Below are 21,738 nucleotides of genomic sequence, written 5' to 3' on the forward strand. Positions count from 1 at the left end.
AGCCAGTTACGCCGATGTACGATGGGCAACTGCAGCCCGGGTTTCCCACGGATCGACCCGTCACTCCTCGCCCATCGCTACCCAGCCAAAGACCTCACAGCCACCAGTTTACAGGACCACTGTTCTCACCATCCCCGTTATCGTCTACCGTCAGCGCAGTCGTCAAAGACACTCTGCTTAGGAGCACGGAGAGCCCTTTGATGCGTAGGGCATCTGTGAGAAAGTTAAGATCGAGTATTCGGGCAAGTCTTTTCATGCCGGATGACGCCGAAAATGCGAATGATGAGTCGGAAAGACAAGATTTGTTAGGCCAGTCTCACGGAGATGGGGGTCCCCCTGAGCGTACTCGAACAGCAGGCGAAGGTGTGCCCAGAGAATACCCGACTGGCAGGCCACGAAGCCTTAGCGACACTTTGGGTGATTTCTTCCGGGTCAAGAAGAAGAGAAGGGATACGAACACGGACGCAGAAGAGGAGGTATGAAAGAGCAAATATTCTAAGTGCGGCAAGGAGTTTCGGGTACACGTCTCAGTGTCTATTGGATTCTCATCAGGGCCCAAGGCTCGGGAGTTATCATTACTTACAAGCATTGCATATTGGCGTTCCTGGTAGAGTCGATACGGGTATGGTATACCATCCACTGTCTATCGTTTTCAGGCGTGCAGGATCAGGATTGGGGAACTTGGTTGGATTTCTTCTTGTGTATAGACACGCATTAATACTCCCATAGGCACAGGGGTTTTTGGCACAAATGGGATGGATCCTGCCTCTCCTGTTCTTGATGATGCATACCCTCGTATTCTTCGCAGCGCGTAAATCACTGACAAGTGCACTGTTGTCATCCGCTAAATGACGAGAACCAAGTATTCGAAATTGACAACGTAACAAACAATCGAGCTTTTGGACTTCCGGTGTAACATACGAGCCTCTCTGTTGCTGAAGTCGCAACCCACAACCCATTATTAACATATGTCGTACACGTAGATTTACGCCTTTCCTCTGCCGTCAGACTTCTTCTTCCTCATCAGGCGCTTTCTCGCAATCAACATCGGCTTTACGTCTTCGCGAGCCACACCTGACTTCTTTCCAGCACCTGGGGTTTCCTCCTTAGCCTCCTTCTTGATGTCTTCCTTGGGGCCCTTATTCATGTTGCCCTTCTTTCCCTTTTTGCCCTTCTTCTTCAATGAGGCCATCTTGGGGAGTTCTTTGCCCTCGGCCTCGGCGTCCTCGGCCTCGCCGCCCTCCTTCTGATCGTCTTGGTTCTTCCTGTTTCGGTCCAGGTTCTTCTCGGCGGCCTTGCGTCTGGCAACCACCGAAGCGTTCTCAATGGCGAACTCAACGATGAGCCGCTGCTTCTTGCCATTCTCGTTCTCCAGCTGGTAGCCGTTGAGAACGCGCAGACCCATCAGCGCCCAACGATGGGACGAGTACTCAATAAAGCCGTACCCACGACTTCTGCCGCCCGCAGCCTCTGTAACCTTGGAGCCTTCGCGACTCTCATACTCAATCTTGGCTTGGCGGACGATACCCTTCCGCTTCAGCTTGCGCTCGTGCTCGGCGTCCTTGGCTTCCTTTGCACTCCTGACCTTTTCTTCCTTGGACAGGGGCTGGCGTTTACCCTCCTTGACGTCTGTAGCAAACTCGACACAGGCCTTGCGGGCCAGCTCCTTGAGCTCCTTGGAACCAATGTCGCGCGGGATGTTGCGGACAGCCAGACGGGTCAGACTGATGTGCAGTGTAGGATTGCTCTGCACGAGCTTCTTGCGCTGATTGGCACTCTGCTCCCTCATCTTGATTTCAGACGGGGTCAGTCTCTGGTATAAGGCTGATCTCGTATCGATTTGACCCTCGTTCAACAGGAAGAGACGACGCTTGTCCTTTTCACGTCTCTTCGCGCTGCCGTCGGCAGCCAGGCGCTCGGCATCGTCCTTGCTGACTGCCTGCGCGACTTGCAGTAGTCTACTCTCAAGGGTGTACCGACCGTCCTGATCAGCAGTCTCGTCCTGCAACACAGAGTGTTTAGTTGGGAGGGCGCTGGTCTGCGTACGCGGCGCGCCCTTGATGCAGGCTCGCGCGTCCTCTTCCTTGACGAAACAGACGAATCCGGTACCGGCCGGGCGGTCAGTCTCCCGGTCTTTGACAACACGCGCATACCTGACAGGGCCGAATTGGACGAAATGTGTCTTGAGCTGCTCGTCGGTAACAGTAAAGGGAAGATTTCTGATGAATATCGTTGATTGGTTGCCGGTTGATGCCTGCTTTTTGGGAGCGGAGTCCTTCTCTTCCTCCTCCTCGTTACTGAAGTCCTCTTCGTCCGACAGCTCGTCTTCATCTTCGTCCTCTTCGTCTTTGTCTTCATCGTCTTTGTTGTCATCACTCTCCGGCTCGTCCTCCAAGTTTGCTCCGAAAGTTTTCATGAAATTCTCCAAATCGGCGTCCGCGTCGTTGGGATCTTCGTCATTCTTGGAGCTAGATGCCTTCTTCTTTTCCTCCTTCGCATCATTCTTCTTCTTGGTCTTCGGCTTCTCGTCCCCCTCAGCGTTTTTGTCGTCCTTGTTCTGCTTCTCCCACTCGCTCTTATCGACAGCCCAGTCAACGGCAATGGGCCTTCCATCAATGACCTTTCCATTCAGAGATTTCAGGGCAGTCTCGGCATTCTTTCGTCCCCTGAGGGTGACGAAACCGAATCCCTTGAGCTTGCCCTTGTTTTGGGGAAGATCGGCGTATTTGACAATGCCGTAGGCGCGGAAGAGGGCGGACAATTGTTCGGAATTCTTGATCGTCCACGGGAGGTTGCGAATAATCAGCTTAGGAGGTTTTCTAGCCTCCTCGAGCGCTTGCGCACGCTTTTGCTTCTCACTAGAGGCGGCTGCGCCGACAACGCTGTCCTTGTTGTCGCGATGTCTGGCTTCGGCCAGATCGATCCTGATACGGCGGCCCTCCCAGAGAGAGTTGTTGAGCTTCTTCTTGGCATCATTGGCATCGTCGGCATCTGTTAGGGTAACGAAGCCATAACCTCGAGATGCCTTGGTGGTCGGGTCGAGGACAACGGTCGCATGCTTGACAGGGAAGTGCTCTGAGAAGAAGTCGGTCAGAGATTCGCTGGTGGCGTTGGCAGGGAGAGACCGAACGAAGAGCGAGCGATTGGCTTCCACGCGTGCTTTCTTGGATTTCGGTTCCGAAACGGCATCTGCTGCAAGGTTCTCTGCAACAGCGGCAGCGACGAGCGCATCGTGCTCATCCTCCTCGGCGCGAGTCCGCTTCAACGGCTTAGCGGGTGACGACATGGCTGTGAATCTTGCGAAATCCAGCAGCAATGGGTGTCGGTTGGAAGCAGGAAAGTATTTCGGGTGGATGTCCGTGAGGTCGAGGAAAAACTGAGAGCCTCTCTACCTTGCACAGGTGGCTGGCTGTGATCGAAGCTGCTCTAGATTTGCGATAAGCATTTTTTTTTTTCTTCGGGGTCCAGCTTATCAGCACGTGCACGTTTGACGTGGTGTCTGACGGGCGGGGATGAGCGACCCCGCGCTATACCTGATTTGGAAGTCTATTGACTTACTTGTTGCAGACTGGATAAAAACAAAAAGACGCGCCAGGGGGTCGCCCACTGTAATTGTGTGCATAAGGTGCGTTGGCAGCCATCTCGTGGTCGGGGGCCGTCTGTCGTAGCCCATCAATCAACAACACATACTTTTTCTTCGTCCTCATTAACTCTTACAGCTATTTTTGCGTCCCATGTTCCCCCAAGAAATCGCCGGCATCTGACGACAACCGACAACCCAAGATGCCTGCGCGAGTCTCTACAAGATCCACGCGGAATTCGGCCGCCGTTTCCAACAAATCATCAGCCGCGACGCTCGGCTCCCGAGGATCAACAGCGTCGCGATCCTCCTCTCTCGCGCTCGACGTCCCGACCGAAAGACCCGACAATGAGCTTCGTCCCAAGATATGCGCCGTCTTCAGGGATGCGCAGAAAAACACTGCGTCTCACCGCAAATTGGTGGTCACCTTGCGTAAGATCCAGGAGGCCTGCGTCTACGAGCCCACCAGTCTGAACAAGTCAACCTCGAACGATTTCGATGAGGAGGCTTTCAACTCCGAATTCGTCCGCTGCGTCCTCAGGGTTATGCCTATCAAGAAGTCGGAAGGCGTTGGAGAGAAGACTGTCAGGTTTATTGGGCATTTTCTCAGACATGCGAACGACAAGGACTACGAGGTGCTGGGCGAGCTTGAAGAGGATGCTAGTACCATGCACGACACTCCCAGCACCAGGCTCCTCGGCTTTCTCATGGAGACGATCTTGCCACTTCTCACTGCAAAAGACAAGTTTGTGAGATACAGATCGACCCAGCTGGTCTCGCACATCATCAACTCCCTCGACTCCATCGACGACGACGTCTTCCAAAAGCTCCGCCACGGCCTTTTGAGGCGGATCCGTGACAAGGAAGCTATGGTGCGCGCCCAGGCTGTTCTTGGTCTTGGCCGTTTGGCTGGCAACATCGACGCAGCTGCGCAGTCCGACGACGACAGCGAGGACGAGGCGTCTGGACTGCTCGAAAAGCTACTGGAGGTTCTGCAGAATGACCCCAGCGCAGACGTCAGAAGATCGCTTCTCATCAACCTTCCTATCGCACCCGCCACTCTTCCATACTTGCTCGAGCGCGCTAGAGATCAGGATGCTGCCACTCGTCGAGCTGTGTACTCCCGCCTGCTACCCGCCCTCGGCGATTTCCGTCATCTTTCTTTATCTATGAGAGAGAAGCTCCTCAGATGGGGTCTTCGTGACAGAGACGAAAATGTTCGCAAGTCGGCCGGCAGGCTCTTCCGCGAGCGTTGGATCGAAGACTGCGCCGGCGTCGCACCGCCTGAAGATGGTGCCCAACCTGAGCCGTCGCCTCCCAACTTTGATGGCTTACTTGAGCTACTTGAGCGAATCGACGTCGTCAACTCTGGCGTGGAGAACGGAGTCGCCCTAGAGGCGATGAAGGGCTTCTGGGAGGGCCGACCCGATTACCGGGAGGCCGTAACATTCGACGACCATTTCTGGGAGACTTTGTCTGCCGAGTCGGTCTTCATGGCCAGAAGCTACAATGAATTCTGCAGAAACGAAGGTAATGGCAAGTTCGAGTCTTTGGTCGAGGAGAAGCTCCCTGAAGTGACTAAGCTTGCTTTCTACCTTGAACGCTACATCAGCGTTCTGACTGAAGCCATCAAAAAGGCCTCGCAAATAGGGGGAGAAGAAGATGAGGAGGAAGACACGGTCGAGCAGGAATTCATCGTCGAACAACTCCTCCACATCGCCATCACGCTCGACTACTCGGATGAAGTTGGCCGACGTAAGATGTTTGCACTTCTTCGCCAGTCGCTTTCTGTACCGGAGCTCCCGGATGAAGTCACAAAGCTGACTGTCAGTGTTTTAAGAGACATCTGCGCGCCTGACACAGCCGGTGAAAAGGAGTTCTGTTCAGTTGTTTTGGAGTCCGTTGCCGACGTTCACGATACCATCGTGGACGACCCTCCGGATGACAAGACCGAGGACAGCTTCCACTCAGCAAGATCCGAGGTTAGCGGCGACACCACGCCCACGCGAACCGGCAGCCGTGGGAAAAGTCCCGAGCTCAGCGAGGAGGAAGCCCGTGCCAAGGCCGTCAAGGAGATCATGATCAACATGAAGTGTTTGCACATTGTGCAATGCATGTTGTCCAATGTTGCTGGCAACCTGCAACAGAACGACCACTTGGTCTCCATGTTGAATAATCTCGTTGTTCCTGCAGTCCGAAGTCACGAGGCTCCTGTGCGCGAGAGAGGTCTAGTCTGCTTGGGTCTTTGCTCTCTGCTAGACAGATCTCTCGCCGAGGAGAACTTGACGCTCTTCATGCACTTCTTCACCAAGGGCCACACCGCGCTCCAAATCACTGCTCTGCAGATTCTCACCGACATTCTTAACGTTCACGGAGCTCAGCTTCTTAGCTCGACACCCACGCTGCTAAAGGTGTACATCAAGGCTCTCAAGTCTGGAACCAAGTCGCCTGAGGTCCAGGCTGCCGCTACCTTGGCCGTATCCAAACTGTTGCTCGGACGCGTTGTTACTGACACCGAAGCCGCAGCAGAGATGCTCAAGACCCTGGTCGTTCAATACTTTGATCCCGCTACCGCTCACAACCAGAGTGTCAGGCAAGCTCTCAACTACTTCCTGCCCGTATTCTGTTACTCTCGAGCCGAAAACCAGGATCTCATGCGCTCTGTGGCCTTGGATGCTTTGCACATGCTGGTGAATGTCCGCGAGAGCTTGGAAGACGACGACGCCGACGTGGATGAAGACATGGAGAGTCTGACAACCATCGGCGCCTGCTTGGTGGACTGGACGGACCCCCGCAAATGCTACAACCCGGCCCAGGGGCTCGAGCTGGAGAAGAAGACAGTCAACGGTGATATTCATTTGGAGTTTGCCCTGGACATTTTGGATCGTCTGAACGGAAACATGAGCAGTACGTTATTCGATCTAACCCCCTCTAAGTTGGAACTGCATTATACTGACCCCCACTTCAGAGGCAGAGAAGAAAATTGTAGCACCGCTCCTTGGCAAGCTCTACATTTCCCCAACCAGCACGGAGGAGAAGATCAGAGAAGTGTACGATGAGGTCTCGATCGCTGTGGACGATAGACTCATCACGGACACGACTGGCCGGAACGCCCTGAACAAGATCCACGTGAGTTTGGGCAAGATTGTCGCCACCCTCGGCGAGCAGGAGGCAGAGCCTCGTCGCGCAAGCAGGAGCGTGTCCGTTGTCTCTTCTGTAGCACCATCGGTGGCGACATCGTCGGCATCTAAGGCCGATGATGGCGACGGCGACAAGACCATCACCATGGAGCCACCGATTAAGGAAGAAGACGAGGATAGCAATGAGGGCACTGTCATCCAAAGATCGGCAGAAAACTCGTTAGTGAGCGAGCTCCTGTCGGACGAAGAAGGCGTTTAAACTTGATGACGTTGGTTAATGACTTACCCCTGGGATGTGGGATGAAAGAGCTTCATGGAATGATATTATACAAGGACTGATGATCTATGTACTACTAATGATGACTCCTTGCGGAATCGACGATTCTTGATTCTTTTGATCAACCTCGCACGCGACCGATTCCAATTGTCTTGCGTATTCAGTACGTCGCACCTAGCTTGTACAACAAGCCAGCAACTGCTACGTTGATGGCCAAATGCTGCCCGATGCTCCACGCCATGCTGTACAGATATTTAGGCGAGAAGACGGTCCAGACGAATAAATGGGTCCTGAGAACCTCGCAAGCAACCATGACGAAGAGAACGCTGCACGCCGTGAACAGCGTCAGGTGGCCTACATGCTGCAGGAAGACGTTACGGCTGTTGTGAAGCTTGCGGTATCGGAGGAGGAGTAGGTTTGTGGCGGAGGTCCAGTATACTGGCCCTGCCCAGTTGCTGACGAACGTCAGGATGCCCACTGCGACGACGTTGAAGCCCGCAACGCCGTTGTAGGCGCTCGACAGATCAACGGACGAGATTGCGTTTGTGCCACCGAAAGCGAAGAAGGATGTGAATTGCAGCAGTATTGAGGACGTAGATAGCGTGGGGAGATCGAGGCCGAGAGATGAGATGAAGGCTAGCTGAACGTTGAAGAGGAGAAGCAGAGGGATATTTGTTACGCGGGATTGGGTTGCCACCAAGAGGGTGATGAGGTGGTGGAGAAGTTTTGCTGTTTTTTTGTCAGGGTTGGATGGGGTTTGCGTGAGGCATGCGGTTGCTTACCTGTCTGAGCCGCCTCACTTGGTTTGGAGAGGGCAATGTAAGTAGAGTACCCTGCGAGTGCACCGATACCAACGAAAACGATTCTAGCTCTGGTCACGAGGGTCAGGCCTTGGAGAGCGACGTTGATGGCGGCCGGAACGCCGGTCACAAGCTCTGGCGAGTCTTCATGCGTGAAAGCTAGCTTGAAAGAGAAGGCCGAGAGCACCACCATGCCGGAGGCTGCGGCAGATGCGACAGCCGGCATGCCACGGAGTCTTCTCGTTAGCTGAGAAAAGTTCAAGAGGTAAGTTGCGCCCACGAGCGTCCAGAGTAGGGGTGGATTTGTTGTGACAAAGGTCTTGACAATGTCGGGTTCGCCAGCATGCTTTTGTCCTGTCTGATTCCACCCACGCACCAGTCTGGTGGCTGCTGAGGCGAGTAGAAATAGACCGATGGTCTGCAGAGGCTTGTGGGTGCTTCTGGCAAGTCAGAATTGGAAAGAAGACGGATGAATAACACTTACGTCTGCATGTTCTTGATGGCCAGTGAGCCAAACCAGGCCGACGTGAACCAATACCAGAAATGTTGCTCCTCTTCAACGTAGCTGCTGGCAAACATCATAATGCCATAGGAAATGGAGACGACTACCAGGGGAATGAGACTTGTCGTGACAGCAAATAGCAGGGAGCAAGTGATCAGGGCCATCAGGGCCTCGCCTAGGTGCAGCCTGCCCATGTCGTAATTGCTAGCCATGGTGCTCATCAGATCCTGAGCTTTACTCAACCACTGTGGATAGTTAGAAATGAGACCGGCGGCATGAGGGTCCGCAACCCACCTTGGACATGGCCCTGAGCCAGGCTTGATCCAGCTGCTCACTGCCTCCCATGGCCTTGAGCCCGTCATTGACTCTATGCCATTCGCACGCCAGTTCTTGTGCGTCATCCTGGGGATCCGCGCATGCCTTTTGTGTTGACGACGACTCAGTATCGAACATGCTCGTGCCAAACGTCGCCGTAACAATGTTCAGGATTTGCCGAGCATTGCGAACAAGCAACTGGATTTGATCGTTTTCTATGTCTCATAAGCATTCGTCGGATGACTGAGTGTCTGTTTTGGGGTATCCACGCTTACTATTCGACCAGAATGGGAGGAAATCGGCAATGAAGGCGCCCAAGTTGTTCTGCGGCACGGGAAACCCTAGCAAGGCCGCCAGAGTCGGCGCGAGATCGGATTGCTCGACCTTGGTGTAGTACGAGAAGTCCTCCTGGAACTTTACAGGCGAGTTCAGGCTGCGCTGTAGTGTCCTGAGCTTCGGTGAGATGAAGACAAGGGCAGGAGATGTCTCTCCAGGGGATGAGGCGCCGTGGTTTCCCGCGTCGTTCATGCCGTGATCTCCACACAGTACCAATAAAGTTGAAGACATGTGATCATATGTCTCCATGGCCTGGAAGAGATGCTTGACAATGTCGTCCATCTCCTGTTGTTTGGGGACCATGTGTGGGCTAGATCTTTGTTAGTGGGCAAGAGACCGGGCCGGCGGCGATGTCTCACCTTCGAGGTCCCGATTTGTGACCAATATGGTCGAGACCAAGATAATGCAACACCAGTGTGTTCCAATCATCCTTCTCCAGCTCGGTGTCAATGTGTCTTGTGACATTATTGTCGACCTCCGTAAAGTCCTAGATGGTGGTGTTAGATCCACATCTCATCAGTATTTGTGGCAGCGCCTACCGAAACGAAAAAGCTCGAGGTGCCGTCGGCGCGGTCAAAGGTCTCTGGGAACAGCTTGAGCCATGTGTCGTCTCCATACATGACCAGCTTTCCCGACTGTTTGGCCTTCATTTGCGCCAGCCACGTGTCCTGGGCGGCGAGAGTTGAAGACGTGTCTGCCTCATCAAAGTTCAAGATGACATCCAAGAAAGACGGGATGGAGCCGGTGGTGATTGCTTTGATCCTGGGCATAGTGATGGTCGGTGACCTGGCATTGGCAGTAAAGGGAAGAGCAGCACCATTGCGAATCAACCTGACCCCTAGTCAGCCATAGCCATGTGAGGCGACGAAATTCATGAGGGGTGTACATACTCTTGGGTGTATGTGAATCCAGTACCATCCGCATAAACAAAATCGCTTCTCGACCGTTAGCCCAATCCAAAGATTATCAGGCCCACCGATCTACTACCTTCGCAATGCATCGACGAGCATGAAAACGAGTCGATCAAAGGGCGCCTTTGGTGGCGGGCCATACTCCAGGGTCTCATAACGAGCCAGACCTGGAAGCACGGGCTTGTATGGAAAGAAACCAGTCGCGAATATGAGAATCGCCACGGGAATCAAGACATTGGCGATAGTGAGTTGGGTGGTCAGAAAACGCGGGCCATAGCGAAAGGACATGGTCGTCGCGTATCCATCAAGGTAGCCAATAGATTCGTTCGTTCAGGCCAGAAGGGTGAAGGGGAGAGAAGGTTGCCGATTAGGTGGTCTTTGCTGTGAAGGCTTCGAAGGAGACGGTTTCATAGCTTTCTAGTCTGGCGTCTGGTCATTGAACCATGGTGCACAGTAGGAGGATGAGTTCGAGGCACGAAAGGTGAAAGACAGATCGGGTGTTAGCGAAGCGGCGCGGTTGCTGTCCTCCAAGGTTGTTCGGGATCGTCGAGATTCTAATTGGGTAAAGCAGGTATCCAGCAGACAGGTTAAGGTAGGTAATAGCTATGCAATTGTTGGGCTGGCAGCTGAGGACACTGTGACGGCTCTAGCACAGGGATGAGACGCTCAGCCGAGTAAGGGAAATTGCGCTTGATGATTGGCTGAATACGCTGGTCAAAGTCCGAAAGTCCCGTTACAACACTTAGGCGGCCCCGGCCGATGCAGTGAAGAGGCGCATCGTTCGCTCAGTTCATTCCAATTGTCTTGAGGGATGTCTCGAGATATTGCCGCAGAGTGACTCGAGTTGAGTCTCACATCGCTGAAGGCCTCATGTCCCATTCAATGTTGCAAATACAATGTGATAACTTTTAAGTGCCCAAATCTCGACCGACGGGTGAAAAACCATTAAGCCGAATACCAGCAACCATCCGTGAGAGAAGGAAAAATAAAAAATGAAAATTGAATCCCTGCCCACCAACTCCGAGAAATGGGGAAAAAACAACAACAAATCGATGTTGAGAGACCCTGCGCCGGCTGTCACTTCCTCTCTTTTCGGCGGCAGACAGCCTGGGAACAAATCCTGCTATGCCAGGAGAAATGGCAACCTAGTGTCGCGTCACGATCAGGCCTTCTTCTTGGAGCCTCCGCGACGGTCCTTGTACTTGGGAAAGACAATCTTGGACGACTTCTTCTTCTGAATTCTACCGGATCTGCGACGGGGCTTTGCAGAGTCCACGTCCATGCCTGGGAATTGAGTCAGGATAAGTTTTCCTTAGTAGATGCTTGAGGAGATTGAGGCGGCTTACGGGTGTCCTCAGTCTTCTTGGCTTCTTGCTCCTCATCGGGGTTGATCTGGGCTGGGGTTTTTTCAGTGTCTGCTTGATTCCAATTGACCGAGATACTCACCATCGTCTTGTTCGTCGGTGTCCATGTTGATATCTGCCTCCTTTTGGGGCTTGGGCTGTTTCGCTAATTCCAGCAGCTTGGCTGAGAGGCGCTCTGCTCTCGCCGCCTCAGCAGGGCCAAAGACATCCTTCTTGAGTCTTTGGTTGTTGTTCTTCTTGACACTAGATCTCGAGCTCTTGGCCATGGTTTCGACGTGTCCTTGGAGGGAGATTTTCTGATGCGTTGAGGCGGTGATGTTTGGTGTTGACCTGCGTGGGAAATTTTGCACAAAGCGACGGACGCCCCGCCTGCCGTTCTACGATGCAGGCAACCAGCAATCACAATCCCTGGATGAGCAGCCATTCGCGGGGCCTGCCGACTACAGCCACCCCACTTTAAGGTACTGAGGGACTTACCTTCTGTCACAGGCGGGGTGACCCAGGGAACCTAAGATAGGTACTTGCTTTAGGCGCTGGGCTGCTGGAACAGTCTTCCGTTAGGGGAGGCACGCCGCACAAGGCACTGAAACAGCGGTCGCCGCTCGCCTGTAGATATCACCGGTGGTGCTTACCTAGATAGGTACCTTAGGTACCTTAGTTACATTATCTACCTAAGGACCGTCGCTGGTCGCGAATGACATCAAACTCGACTGCCCAGGCTGCCGACCCGAGAAAACACCCACTGGCCGCCAACCTTACTGACCTCACCTCACTTCAACTCGCCCTCCCCGTCTTACTCCATCTGCGGCTCTTCATAGCCTAGGTAGGTACCGTACTTTGCCTTATGTACCTTCCTGGCCACGACTTTTCCTTCACTTCCCGTCAAGCACCATCCGTCATTACCTACCAGACTGGGTCTTCTGGTCTCGCTTCCTTGCTTCCTCGCGTCAAGCAAAAACAAAACCCTCTTGGGCATTGTGCGTCGCCAAGTCCAGAGGCTAAGGCCCCTTAGGTAGGCGGACGGATTACCTCAAGGTATCGACACGAGCGAGAAGAAAAGAGCCGCATTCTGCGTCGACACGTCTCTCGGGAGGGACCCTATCTGCTGCCCGCCCTCAGTTGCACCACTCCCGTCGCACGTAGCAGCCCTTGCCTCCACGGTGCGGCGTTGCAGACGTGGACGACGTCCCCACGCACCCGCACCGCACTCTAGGTCCTTCCGTCTCGCTGTCGGTGTCGGCGCACCACGCAGCACGACCACCACCACGCAACCCCGAGCCTCGTCGCTCTTTCCTCGTGTGGTTGCGTCCATGGTCCTTTCCACTTGAACCAAGAGCTGCTTTTATTTCTTTCTTGTTTTGTCTTCTCCAACAACTCGGCTACCTTTTCCCGCCTTCCTCCGCCCCGAATCCAGTCTCTCCGACGTCGCATCCGCAAACCTTCATGAGGCTGTCACCGAAGGCGCCTCTGCGATACTCTTCCTTCGCCCACGAACCATGACCTCCATCCAGAGGCATGAGCTCCAGGCTCTGGTCAAGCTGGTCAACAGCAACCAGTTGCTTAATCGTCAACTTTCCAGCATCTGCCAGCTCAACGGTCTCACTAGCAGCGGGGTTAAGGCGTCGCTGCAGAGTCGCATCGTTAATGGTCAGTCGCATTCATCCCCCTCCCGATATGCCTCCGCCACCAACACCCTGCGTCTTGCGCCATTCTCCTTGCCGCTGCCAGGCTCCCAAGTCATTCATGTCCACGGCTCTTCTAAGATTGCCCAGGCAGCTTCTCCCACGAGGAAACTTCTCGCTGACTTGATTACATCCAGCTATCCAAGAGGCCTTCAACAACAACGATGCTACACGCTTTCAGCAAATTCAACGGAGCATCGAGACCACGCGAACCGGGGCTTCCTCTTCTCCTGCATCCCATAAATCCGCACGTCCTTCCGCGCCCGCACAACCCGTCGTGATGCGATCAGATCCATACTGGAACCAGCGCAGTAATGGCCGTCCCACGGGGCTGAATGGCCACTCGATGCACAGCTTTGGGGCCACAATCGGTATGCAGGATGTTCTCGTATGCTGTGTCCGACAACAGCTAATTGCGCCTAGGCCCAAGATTCAAGGATACTCCCTTCTATGCACTCCAGCACCGGGTCGGCGACGTTAAGGTCTGCGAGAGTAAGATACCGAGTCTGATTCCAACGCTTGTTACCTCCCGCTGACTCCCCTAGCTATGAGCCAACACAGAAATATGGTTTCCGTCCCGGTCAAGTTGAGCGATTGCCCAGGAGTGAACAAAGTTCTCGAGGACAAGTCATACCGTGTGATGGTGTTTTGCGCCGACAGCAATAGCAACAGTGAGCTCCAGAACATTACCTTTCCTCATCAGTCGGAGATCAAGGTCAACGGAAACGAGGTCAAGGCCAACTTGAGAGGCTTGAAGAACAAGCCGGGGTCAACGCGACCGGTGGACGTCACGAGCTATCTACGTCTGAAAAATGACAACCGGAATCTCGTCGAGTTCACCTACGCCTTGACACAGAAGGTGAGTGTAGGAAACATGAATACGCCCCGGTCATCATGCCCCGTACTCACGGGCTTGAACAGAAATTTTTCCTCGTCCTTTACGTTTGCAAGATCACGTCGGCTCAAGAGCTCGCTGAGCGGATCAAAACTGGGAAGAAGATTCCTAAGCTGTCGGTCATCCAGGAAAGTAGGTACTCCGAACGAGATTCGCATCTGACAACAGCTCACTAATCATGTTTCAGTCAGCAAGAAGGCAGCAGATACGGACATCGTCACAACATCGCAAGTATTGTCTCTGAAATGCCCACTATCTTACATGCGACTCGACGTTCCGTGTCGCTCTACATTCTGCTCGCATATCCAGTGCTTCGATGCTACTTCATACCTTCAGTTGCAGGAGCAAGGCCCTCAATGGCTGTGTCCTATCTGCAACAAGTCCGCACCGTTCGATCAACTTGCGGTCGACGAGTAGGTGTCTTTTGTGTGAGCTGGCGAGCTATCGACTAATATTCACATAGATACGTCAAGGAGATTTTGGCCAATACGTCCAAGTCATTGGATCAAGTCACGATCGAGCCTGATGGACAATGGCGGGTCAATTCGTCGCAAGACGATCAGTCTGCCAACGGTGGGAACGGCTCCGTTGATGACGATGACGATGACGACTTCATCATCTCGGAAGTCAGCGTCATTCGTGGTCGCAACCTCGAGACGCCCGTTCGATCAGTTGCTAGTACGGCGACACCGACCACAACCATCATGTCGCGCGAAAGCTCAACGATGCCTCGGGGTCTCGGCTCCACGAGTGCGAAGAGGCCTCACTCCGATAGGGTGACAATAGATCTCACGCTTTCTGATGATGACGAACCCCTCCAACCACCCCCAAAGCGGCAGCAGCTTCAACCACCGACGGCGAACAATTACAGCAACAGCTACAATGGCCAGCTGTTCTGAGGCATGTTCCTCCGCTCCTTGTCTCTTACACTCAATCTTTTGAAGTGGAGCCTTGGGTTGTTGGGTCAAGGCACGTACATATATCCTAATGCGTCCTCATGTGTGTGTATTTTACAGTTTGGCGTGGGAGGGAACGGAAGGATAGCTGCACAGGCGTTCAGGAGGAAAAACATATCCCATCCATCAAAGTCTAGTCTAAACAGCACGAAAGAAATGAATGATTGCCTGCGAATGCACATGGTCCAGCAAGCGCTTCGCGGTCACCTAGGGCGAGCTTTCTCGGCCGGAGTATCCCCGTCGGTGTTTGCGAATTTTATCAAACTAGAATCTTCCTGAAGTTGGTTTCTGTGTCTCACGGCGATAACAATTTGACTCTTTGTCCAGGAGTTGGTTGGACCGTGTGCATGATGGTGGAAGAAGGGATGGACTGAAGCTCCACTGCGCCCTTGTCAGAAGTACGTACCTTCGACTGCCTTTCTCGAAGGTAAGGTGCCGTCGCCCGTCTGTCCTCACCTTCAGCTAGACACCTGCCTACCTCTCACATTTACCATCATATTCCCCTCACGCTCAAGACCGATAAACGGCCGGCACCGGCAGCTACAGTACCCAGACTACGAAACAGTAAGGCCAATCGGGACAGAAACGCCAAAAAACGCCGAGAATCTTCCCTCCATTTCGTTGGATGCGCTCGCCCTACGTCGCAATCGGTCTCAACCGACCCTACACGGAACGAAACAGCGGCCACACCAGTCGGAAAGAAGACAGCAGCACGAGAACATCACCAGACCACAGTCGCGATCATGTCGTTCGAAAGCGTAATGCCCCCGTACAACGCCTCGGATCCGACGGCTTCCTTCCTCAACTCTTCCTGCCTCGACTTTCTCCTCATCGAGCTCGTGCCGATGGCGTTCCGCGTAACGAGGGAGCTCGACATAGCTCCAGCAGAGGGCTCATCGGCCGGCGGAGACGGGGCGTCCTCCGGGAGTCACAGCCATGCCGCAGCAGGCGCGGCGCTGTCAAGCGCAAGCGGGGCCGTCACCGCAGGCAGCGCGCGGAAGATGGACGAAGATGAGGAGAGGGACGCCGTGTTCTACCGTCTCGAGACGTTGGGATATCGTGTTGGCCAGGGACTTGTAGAGAGGTATGTCTTCTCCGCCCTCCCCTCCCCGATGTTGTTGGTCAGTGTCAATTAGAGACTAACGGGTCGGGCACTGGGATAGGTTTTCGAGAGACAGGCCACACTTCAACGATACGCTAGACGTCATCAAGTTCGTTTGCAAGGATCTGTGGTCGCTGGTGTTCCGGAAACAAGTCGACAATCTAAAGACTAACCACAGGGTGGGTGGTCTCGTCCATCTCTGGAGACAGTTCACGGCCGGTTTGCTAACTCGAGGCTCTCTGTGTAGGGCGTCTACGTGTTAACGGACAACTCGTTCAAGCCGTTTTCACGAATGAGCACCGAGACCGGGGGTCAGGCCGTCGTACGGGCACAACCGGTAAGTCGGACATGGCGTTGTGGAGTTCGTGGTAGTCAAGCTGACTTTGCTGTACCAACAGTTCCTATGGTTCCCCTGCGGAATCGTCCGCGGAGCCCTCGCAGCCTTGGGGATCAATGCCACAGTTCAAGCTGAGACGAATGAATTGCCGGCTGCCATCTTTCAAATCAAGACGCTACCTTCGAGCACATAACCTCTATGAAACCATGCGTAGTGCAATACTTGATGATTGGATTCGGAGGAGACGGGTACGCAGGTCCGTCAAAAGTACGATCATGTCGAGTAGATTCAATGGTGTCCTACTCCACATACAGAAAGTTCTTCACTAGAAGCAAACGGGATTATCGACCGGTTGCCATATCCAAAATACCCAGACGCCCCCACCCCCAAAGCCACGGAATCACGATATCAGTTGACGTAGTAAGCCGATCAGCTACACACACTCGCGGTCATCAGCCACCTTACAGCCTAGGGAAGAGAAAAATCAATCAGCCATTAATTCTCCCTCGCGGTTGTATTTCATCTATCACCGTTTTGGCTACGTTTGTTGGAAGGCGTTCAATAGGCTTCCTTGAGCGGGGGGAACGGGGGCTGTTGCTGTAAATGTACAATTGGGGGTATTCACTTTTGAGGGGGGTTGTGGGCAAAGTCAACACCCTTCTGAATGTTGCCCTTCAAGCCCTTAACAGCGGCCTCCAGCAGCGTCTTCTCCTTGTCCGTAATGTTTCCGAGGATGTCGACAGCCTTCTCAGCACCGTTGGGCTACTCGGCGTCAGCATCGACTGGGTCTTCATGGAGGATTGGAACTTACACCAAGCTCAATGGGGACGGAGAAGAAGTCAGTGCCGGTCTTGGCGGCAATCTCCTTGCCACCGGGAACACCGGGCAAGTAGACGTAGCTAGGCTCAACGAGACCCTTCTCGCCCTTGACGGCCTTGAGTACCTTCTCGGCAAATCTACTTCAGTTAGCCACACGCACTCTCGCACAAGACAATCCATGTTCCGAGTAGCTTGAATCTTACCTGAAGCCAGCGTAGGCCATGGAGAGGGTAGCGGAACCAGCACCGTCCTTGGCCTTGACGACCTCATCGCCACCGAACTGGACGCGGTTGACGAGGGCATCGTACTTGTCGTCGGGAATGGTGACGGAAGGCGTGACTTGGCTGAAAAGGGGAACAATGGTCTCGCCGGAGTGGCCGCCGATGACGGGGACGGTCAGCTCGTGAGGCTTCGCCTTGCCGGCAATCTCGGCAACGAAGGTCTCGGCTCTGACAATGTCGAGGGTGGTGACACCGAAAAGGCGCTGAGGGTTGAAGACACCCTTAGCCTTGAGGACCTCGGCGGAAATAGGAACGGTGGAGTTGACGGGGTTGGAGATGACGAGGATGAAGGCCTTGGGGGCAACCTCGGCCGCGATCTCGATCAGGCCCTTGACGATGCCGGCGTTGATGTTGAACAAGTCATCACGAGTCATGCCGGGCTTGCCTGCAGGGAGCTTTGATTAGACAACTGCGGCATATAACGAGCATCGCGGTTTGGACAGACTTACGGGGAATACCAGCGGGGATGACAATGATGTCGGCATCCTTGAAGGCGGCCTTCGCGCCGTCGTCCTTGGGCAGGTAGCCAGCGATCTTCTGTTTGCGAGGGAGTCTATTTAGCATGCGATGGCCATGATGGCATTGGGCATTACACCATCGAATTTGACTAGACATACCGCTTGTGAAGAGATGTGAGAAAGGTCGGCGGCAACACCGGGGGTGTTGACGACATCGTAGAGGGCAAGCTCGTCAACGAGGGGAGAGAGCTTAAGGAGGAGGGACAGAGGCTGCGGAAGAGAGACTTGGTAAGCCCATGCGCAGCTTTGACTTGTGCCCAGAGGCGGGGGTCTGGCGTCACTTTACCTGTCCAATACCGCCGGAGGCGCCAGCAACAACTGAAAAAGCAATTAGAGATGACGGGGCGAGAGATGCTGTCTCGGATGAAGCGTACCAGCCTTGACCATCTTGAATGTGTTCGTTTGTTTCGATCTGGGGATGCAAGAGGGGAAGGTGGTGGTGTCCTGAAGGGTTCTCGCGGATTAGCGGGGTGATCTCATGTAGCTCAGGAGCTTGCTCGGCAACCCCTCAAGCTCCAGCGGGGTCACATTGGAGCTGTGGCTGTAAGCTTGAGGGAGAGGGGTAGGTTGCCATCGTCAGACTGACTTTCACTCACGCGGCAGTTGCTTGAAGAGGCTCAAGATAGGATGGACGGACAGGATAAGACGAGAGGTTTTGTTGTTTGAGTACGAGGAAAGAAGAAGAAAGAAGAAGGGGATGCGGAAGGCTTGAAGTACTAGCAGTCAGAGCAGCCAGATGATACCTAGTCCGGAGGCTGTCGGCGGGGACGTAGGTTCAACCGCGGGGAGAATTGCGACCTTCTCCCACCGCATCCCCGTCCACGTATGAGACCACCATCGTCATTGGATGGAGGGGCAAAAAGAGGGGCAACTTTGGGGGGGTAGCAGCGCAGCGCCAGTGATGCGCAGAATACCTTTAGGTACGCGTGGTATGGTATGGTACGGTACAGCTAAGGTAGACGGGCGGGCAGTGCAGTCGATGAACAGAGAGCCGCCGCACCCAGCAAGATCCCGTGCGAGTCCTGCGCGCTGTGTGTCTCGGGACCTGGGCATGCGAGGTAACAAAGAGCTTGTACACTGCCGCAAATCTACCACCCAGAAATAGGCGAGCCGGCTGTCGCAGATACCTAAGCAAAGACATCGTGGCTTGGTGCCGCTGCTGCGACAAAACCCCCCCAGTGAGACAACCTACCTAGCCCGGCCAAGCAGGAGGAGCCATTCCCCTCCACCAAAAACAGCTTTCCCATGCTGGGGGGAATTCGGCAGCAAGGCAGAGAAAGCCAGATGCAACACCCACACCCCCGCCAATCAACCGCTCGCCAGGCACCTCCCTCCTACCAGCCGTCCGCCCTGTCTGGTGCATGTGAGAGCGGCATGCATCGAGAGAAGCTGGAGCCGTCCGTCCCCGTCAACTCCCGGAATTCAGCCAATGCCTTCCGATGACTTCCTGCTTATGGCGGTTTGACGGTCCCGACACAGGGGAAGCTGTCCTATGTATAGCCAAAACTCGGGTGGGGGAGAAACAAGCGTCCCCATCGCCGGTTCCAATGTTTCCAAGCACCTCCAGACCCAAACAGCTCCGTGTCCAGGCAGGTCCGGTCCCTAGTTATTGAAGGTGTTACTTCCATTGCATCATTTGACGACCAAGAATGTTGAGACAGACTCGAACTCGAGACCTTGCATTTGGACATGACTGGCCGTGGAGCAGTTTACCATAGAATAACTAAAACCGCATTCGCTATTAATATCCGTTGGCGGCTTCAGGTAATTATTACCTATTTTGCAGACCGCGGGGTTCCTAACTACGTCCACAAGTACGTACCGTGGACCCCCAACATGTCAAGAATCCTTGAGAAACGGGATCCCGTGCGCCAAGGTCAAAGTCGGCGAAGACTTACTCCGGTGATTTTCCTAGCTCCAGTGTAGATGCCGTATCTCATCCGCAATCCACCACGAACTCACGAGCCGGGCATTTTGTCGTCACTGGAATCGGCGACGAAAGCCGAAGAACCCGCCAACTTTCCGGCGTATGCCCGTTATCCCGAGGTTGAGCTGTGAACCACTCCCTCATGTTGTCGGGCAACGCCGGGTGACGACCGATAGACCGGACTCACAATCATCCAAGCCAGCGGCCAAGCTGTCGCCAGCCTCCCTTATGCACTCACCCTGACGCCTTTCGTAACCGCGGTCCGTCCACCATTAGCTAGATCATTACCGACTACCCCTCTGGGACAGACAACTCCACATGCGCACGACTGTCGTTCACGATCCACGACCATCACCATCGTTGGACAGAATTTGTTGGAGCAATTGCAACCCAGTCCAATCATTATTTTGGCCTTGACTCAAGCTTTTGATTTGTTCGCCCGTGTCTTCAGAGGTAATCTATTTGCTCGACATAACGCCCAAACAAAGTCGTTTCCGTCCACTCAAACAAGCAATTTATGCCTCAGTCTTCTCGGCGGCCTTCTTGGCCTTGACGCCACGGGGCTTCTTCTCAGCGGCCTCGGGCTTGACGGGCTTCTGGGCGCGGCGGATGGCAGAGACGCGCTGAACGGCGGCCTCACGGAGATCGGCACGGTAGCCACCGTTGGCGGCCTGGAGGGCGACGGCCTTGTAGGTCCTGTAGGTCACACCGTCAATACCTTCAACTTCCTATGCAGCTTCCATCCGGAGCCGTGTCGCTGAGGTTCAGAAAACACTCACTTGCGCGCCGACTTGTTGCCGCCGTAAGTGACCTCAGTGGTGCCCTGGGCAGGCTTGTTGGCGTTCTTCTGGTTCTTGCTGATGACCTTGACACCACCCTTCTCGTTGGGGACAACGCCGATCGCCTGCGTCGCAATTACTGTCAGTCAATGTATTCCTCGATCGACCAATCCATAATCGTCGCCGCATCGTTCTCGTTTTGGGAATTCGGTGCTTCGATTACAGCGGGGAAGTGTGTACCTTGTCGTTGACGAAACCAGCGTACTGCACCGTGTGTTAGCCAAATACCGCCCACAACAAAGCCTACCACGGAGATAATATGACGTACCTTGCGAGAGTGCTTGTTCACCAGGTTAAGGGGGTCGCGGGACAGCTGGAGGCCGCCAGCGTCGTTGCGGTTGACCAGGTAGGCATTCTGGTTGCCTGTACATCGCCAACGCGACGAAAATGGTGAGCAAAATGCTTGCAAGGGGGGGGAAACCCCGTGGTGTCGTCGTCCCGTTTTCCGTTCAGACGACGGGGTGACGAGATTGCAACTTACGGACAACCTCCCAGATGAGGTCGGCGGAAACGTTGGGCAGAGCGGCGGCCATTTTGACTGATTTTCGAGGATCACGGAATGGTTGATGAACACCTTCAGCTTCTCGCTCTACGGCCGACGCATGAGGTAAATTCGAGTGTGTGGGCAATCGCAAAACCGGTCGCTTAGCTTTCAGTTTACGGACTAGCGCTAGAAAAGACCCTCATTTTACGACCGAGCCACCCGACCCGGGCAAAGCCCTCCCGGATGGGACAGCTCGGATGTGGCTAGTGAAGGCGGTGCAGCGCTGCAGCCGGTGGGCTCTGGGGATCTAGGAAGTGTACTTGTTGTACCTTTAGTTTTGTCCTCCGGGTCTTGAGATGCTTGCTAACTGTGCTTACCGTACACCTTGGTGATTCCAAGTCACAATCCTTGCCACTGCATCTTGTAGCCCACGACCCAGCTTATCGTTATCTGCATTCCTTGAACCCGTTGTCCGGCATCTGAACATACGGTTCACCAATTGCTCCACAAGAACTGGGATTGGTTATTGATGATTTAGTATGTTTCGTACTGAATTTTCATGACTTTTATCGTACATTTATTCCTATGGCGATCACCAAAAGCCGACACCTTTCAGGCACGAAGAGGTAGATTGAAAGTAACAGCGGGGTCGGTACCGGGACCATGGTTGACA

General features: G+C 54.1%; 8 protein-coding genes across 8 annotated transcripts; 3 read left to right on the forward strand and 5 right to left on the reverse strand.

The window, feature by feature from the left end:
* Positions 1-985: 985 nt before the first annotated feature.
* Positions 986-3,286, reverse strand: CGGC5_v007776 (putative RNA-binding protein; the record flags this gene model as incomplete). Its single annotated transcript, XM_032025655.1, has 1 exon — positions 986-3,286. One exon carries the CDS (start codon positions 3,284-3,286, stop codon positions 986-988), a length of 2,301 nt encoding a protein of 766 aa, XP_031877775.1.
* A 497-nt stretch (positions 3,287-3,783) lies between these two features.
* On the forward strand, positions 3,784-6,979 carry cnd3 (Condensin complex subunit 3; the record flags this gene model as incomplete). The annotated part of the gene is made up of 2 exons (XM_032025656.1): positions 3,784-6,487; positions 6,549-6,979. The coding sequence occupies 2 exons, from the start codon at positions 3,784-3,786 to the stop codon at positions 6,977-6,979; spliced, it is 3,135 nt and encodes a 1,044-aa protein (XP_031877764.1).
* A 178-nt stretch (positions 6,980-7,157) lies between these two features.
* On the reverse strand, positions 7,158-10,149 carry las21 (GPI ethanolamine phosphate transferase 2; the record flags this gene model as incomplete). The annotated part of the gene is made up of 9 exons (XM_032025657.1): positions 7,158-7,726; positions 7,780-8,234; positions 8,282-8,544; positions 8,594-8,829; positions 8,890-9,260; positions 9,310-9,437; positions 9,490-9,781; positions 9,841-9,885; positions 9,938-10,149. 9 exons carry the CDS (start codon positions 10,147-10,149, stop codon positions 7,158-7,160), a joined length of 2,571 nt encoding a protein of 856 aa, XP_031877763.1.
* Positions 10,150-11,023: 874 nt separating this feature from the next.
* CGGC5_v007779 (uncharacterized protein) lies at positions 11,024-11,491 on the reverse strand (the record flags this gene model as incomplete). The annotated part of the gene is made up of 3 exons (XM_032025658.1): positions 11,024-11,145; positions 11,208-11,258; positions 11,308-11,491. The coding sequence occupies 3 exons, from the start codon at positions 11,489-11,491 to the stop codon at positions 11,024-11,026; spliced, it is 357 nt and encodes a 118-aa protein (XP_031877766.1).
* Positions 11,492-12,721: 1,230 nt separating this feature from the next.
* pli1 (E3 SUMO-protein ligase pli1) lies at positions 12,722-14,701 on the forward strand (the record flags this gene model as incomplete). The annotated part of the gene is made up of 7 exons (XM_032025659.1): positions 12,722-12,872; positions 13,045-13,278; positions 13,331-13,399; positions 13,453-13,766; positions 13,829-13,934; positions 13,990-14,215; positions 14,266-14,701. 7 exons carry the CDS (start codon positions 12,722-12,724, stop codon positions 14,699-14,701), a joined length of 1,536 nt encoding a protein of 511 aa, XP_031877765.1.
* Positions 14,702-15,501: 800 nt separating this feature from the next.
* TRAPPC6B (Trafficking protein particle complex subunit 6B) lies at positions 15,502-16,390 on the forward strand (the record flags this gene model as incomplete). The annotated part of the gene is made up of 4 exons (XM_032025660.1): positions 15,502-15,842; positions 15,922-16,039; positions 16,108-16,197; positions 16,259-16,390. The coding sequence occupies 4 exons, from the start codon at positions 15,502-15,504 to the stop codon at positions 16,388-16,390; spliced, it is 681 nt and encodes a 226-aa protein (XP_031877777.1).
* Positions 16,391-16,658: 268 nt separating this feature from the next.
* Positions 16,659-18,628, reverse strand: CGGC5_v007782 (malate dehydrogenase; the record flags this gene model as incomplete). Its single annotated transcript, XM_032025661.2, has 10 exons — positions 16,659-16,665; positions 16,823-16,959; positions 17,009-17,153; positions 17,220-17,682; positions 17,747-17,834; positions 17,915-18,025; positions 18,102-18,133; positions 18,190-18,259; positions 18,402-18,406; positions 18,559-18,628. 10 exons carry the CDS (start codon positions 18,626-18,628, stop codon positions 16,659-16,661), a joined length of 1,128 nt encoding a protein of 375 aa, XP_031877767.2.
* A 1,629-nt stretch (positions 18,629-20,257) lies between these two features.
* Positions 20,258-21,114, reverse strand: rpl44 (putative 60S ribosomal protein L28e; the record flags this gene model as incomplete). Its single annotated transcript, XM_032025662.1, has 5 exons — positions 20,258-20,438; positions 20,522-20,646; positions 20,762-20,785; positions 20,850-20,944; positions 21,063-21,114. 5 exons carry the CDS (start codon positions 21,112-21,114, stop codon positions 20,258-20,260), a joined length of 477 nt encoding a protein of 158 aa, XP_031877762.1.
* Between the last annotated feature and the right edge of the window lie 624 nt (positions 21,115-21,738).

The sequence above is a fragment of the Colletotrichum fructicola genome (assembly GCF_000319635.2).
Source record: "Colletotrichum fructicola Nara gc5 chromosome Unknown KSG_Nara_v1_contig04, whole genome shotgun sequence".
In the NCBI taxonomy this organism is placed as follows: Eukaryota; Fungi; Ascomycota; class Sordariomycetes; order Glomerellales; family Glomerellaceae; genus Colletotrichum; species Colletotrichum fructicola.